The sequence below is a fragment of the Lotus japonicus genome, chromosome 6 (assembly GCF_012489685.1).
Source record: "Lotus japonicus ecotype B-129 chromosome 6, LjGifu_v1.2".
NCBI classification, from domain to species: domain Eukaryota; kingdom Viridiplantae; phylum Streptophyta; class Magnoliopsida; order Fabales; family Fabaceae; genus Lotus; species Lotus japonicus.
This window is the reverse complement of record NC_080046.1, coordinates 46,203,695-46,206,746: the sequence shown is the minus strand read 5'-3', so window position 1 is coordinate 46,206,746 and position 3,052 is coordinate 46,203,695. Positions and strand designations below refer to the sequence as shown.

Sequence of the window (3,052 nt, the reverse complement as noted above, 5' to 3'; positions counted from 1 at the left end):
AAACAACTTTATCAAACAGGTTTTATTGTTTTTTAATTTTATAAAACAGAAAACTGTTTTTAAAAACAGAAATCAAACAGGCCCTTACTCTCTAATTTTTTTTTTTGAATGGATCTTACTCTCTAATCTACTACCATAACAAATAACAATTTTTCAAACGAAACAATTATATATCTTTAATTTATATTTTTATAATTATTGAGTGCAATAAAAATAAATTTATTTCCGTTTCATTATTGTATTTAAAAAAGAAAAGGAGGTGTCCCACAAAATATGACCGTTACATAGGGGGATCCGAAACCTACCCTGGTTTGAATTTGAGCCATAATCCAACGAAAGAAGAAGGAAAAAACTGCAACTCTTTCTCTGCAGCTACATCATGAGCATTGAAGAAACAAACCCAGTGATCAAAGAAGAAGAAGCAGAAGCAGAAGAAGGAAAAGGAGGAGCAGTGTTGGTTGAACAAGAAGCAGCTCATCATCCTTACGCCTTTCATGTCTCAGGCCCTCGCAATTTGGCCAACCTTAACTGGAGAGACCTTATCAGTTCCAGCTGGTGAGTACCCATTTCATCTCTTGTTTGATCTTACTGGTGAGTACCCATTTTGGTGGCTGTATTGAAATTAAAGTATGAACTATAGTTGAAATGTGTTTTCAACTGGCTTTCCAAATCTGATGAGGTTAATGATAATTGATATGCATCTTCTTTTTATGTTCCTTATATATTAATCATCTAATTGCTATGTGCTGTCAATCACAGACCCTTTTTTTCTGGGTTTTTAATTGGAAGGTTTAATTTTGGTAATTCTTGATTTGGTATATTTATATTCTGGAATCTCCATTCTGATAGCCATATTCTTAGTGTTTTAATTATTATGCAATTGGAATTGAATTTTGGGAATCCTGATTTCCTGATTAACAGCATTTCCTTAAATATTGACAAATGACAATAATCCAATATGATTCTTGTCTACTAGGAAGTCTGGATAGGGGTGGGGAATATGATTTTTAATTAGTTTTGTGATCTGATACTTCAGTATGACAAAATGATTTAAAGATACTGATTAATCGTTTCTACTGATTTAGACAACTCCTATTATCATGGATCTTGTATTGGTTTGAACTTCGCTACCGATTCCTTTTCTTAATATTAACATAAACCTTCTCAGGAACCAGGATGTGTAAATATAGATATGCAAGTATGACCTACCTTCATGGTCTCACCTTTTTTTTTTATAAAATTTCTCGCAAGAGTGCCTTATTCTTGATTTGTGTATGATGGCAGTTCGTCATACATTCTTCCTATGTAAGTCTATACTAATATAAAAACTATTTTGTTGTATGCAGGAAGGATGCAAATTATAAGAGAACAGTCATTGCTTGCTTCATACAGGCAGTGTACTTGCTTGAACTTGACAGACAGGAGAACAAAACACAAGAAAATGCTCTGGCCCCAAATTGGTGGATTCCCTTCAAGTACAAACTCACACAAACACTGATTGATGAACGAGACGGGTCCATTTTCGGTGCAATACTCGAATGGGACAGATCTGCGGCAATGGCTGACTTAGTTCTAATGAGACCTAGTGGTGCCCCAAGAGCTGTCTTAGCACTGAGGGGAACATTGCTCAAAAGCCCGACAATGCGAAGAGACATCGAAGATGACCTTCGGTTCCTTGCTTGGGAAAGCTTGAAGGGCTCTGTGAGGTTCAAAGTAGCATTGGAGGTGCTAAAATCAGTTTCTGATGCATATGGAAGCAGCAATGTTTGTGTTGCAGGGCATTCATTAGGAGCTGGTTTTGCTCTTCAAGTGGGAAAGGTATTAGCAAAAGAAGGTGTTTATGTGGAGACACATTTGTTCAATCCACCTTCTGTTTCAATAGCTATGAGTCTCAGAAATATTGGAGAAAAGGCTGAGTTAGCTTGGAAGAGAGTTAAGTCCATGCTTCCTTCAAGTAGAGAAGAAGCTGCTCATGACAGCATTGATGGAGACAACAAGAGTTTGAAGAGTTGGATACCGCGACTACCGAGCTTGAAGAATCCTGGTTTTGGAGTGGGAAAATGGGTGCCTCATCTGTATGTAAACAACAGTGACTATATTTGTTGCTCTTATAACGACACTAAGAGCACCTCAGGAGGAAAAGATGATGGTGACAAGGAGAATGTCGGTCCGGCAAATAGTCAAGTTGCTGCGAAGCTGTTTGTTGTCACCAAGGAAAAGCAGAAGTTTCATGAAGCTCATGGCCTGGAACAATGGTGGTCAGGTGATGCACCTCTTCAGCAGGCTATCCATAGTAGCAAACTCATAAGCAGGCAGCTTAAGTCTTTATATACCAGTGGTGCTCCTTCCGAAGTAATGCAGGGAAAGCCTCGGTAACAATGGACTCATGGCATGTTTGGATCAGTTTTTCGTTTCTCATAATCAATTCTGGCATCTAGAAGTTACTCACGGAAGCTTCTCCACAGAATTGATTTTGACTTCAGAATCGATTGTAAAAAGATTGTCAAACATGCACTTACTCCTATTGTTTGCAAAATGAGTGTGTTGATTCTTGATTTTTACTTTTGCTTGTGTTGATATCTAGTTATACCTTTGGTTTTTTTCTCATTTTTTTGAGCAAATTGTATCAATTTTTGACATTATAATATATAAAGTGATTCTTCTGTGATTTCACTGTTAGTGTCTCAAACACAACCCTTATTGTTACTTCCTAATTAGCTTCTCATGTCTATTGCTTCGGCAACCAGCAAATGACATTGAGTTCTGATTCCTACTATCAAATGTAAAGAATTTTTTTTCCTTTAACAATGACATGACAGAGACCGATGAACAATTATAAAAAACTTGTCTCATTAACACAACAATTTTTATCCTAGTTTTACATCTATTTAATCTTTTCGATGGCAAATTAGTTCAATTCTTGCACAATATATGTTTCTTCAATCATGAGTGATACTCTTCTATCACAAAATCAGACTTAGTGCAGTTCTCTATTTCATCTACTCTACTCGAATCCTATGGTTTTGACATCTCCATCAATTTCCTTGTCATT

General features: G+C 36.5%; 1 protein-coding gene across 1 annotated transcript; it reads left to right on the top strand.

Annotated features, from left to right (window-relative positions):
- Positions 1 to 308: 308 nt before the first annotated feature.
- Positions 309 to 2,673, top strand: LOC130726788 (GDSL esterase/lipase At4g10955-like). Its single transcript, XM_057578094.1, has 2 exons — positions 309 to 555; positions 1,347 to 2,673. Exons 1-2 carry the CDS (start codon positions 380 to 382, stop codon positions 2,374 to 2,376), a joined length of 1,206 nt encoding a protein of 401 aa, XP_057434077.1. The 5' UTR covers positions 309 to 379; the 3' UTR covers positions 2,377 to 2,673.
- The last annotated feature ends 379 nt before the right edge of the window (positions 2,674 to 3,052 follow it).

Excerpts from the sequence above, each read along its gene's own strand:
- LOC130726788 (XM_057578094.1), top strand. The coding sequence starts at position 380 with ATGAGCATTGAAGAAACAAACCCAGTGATCAAAGAAGAAGAAGCAGAA. Across the intron at positions 556-1,346 it reads GACCTTATCAGTTCCAGCTG|GAAGGATGCAAATTATAAGA; the intron begins GTGAGTACCCAT and ends TGTTGTATGCAG.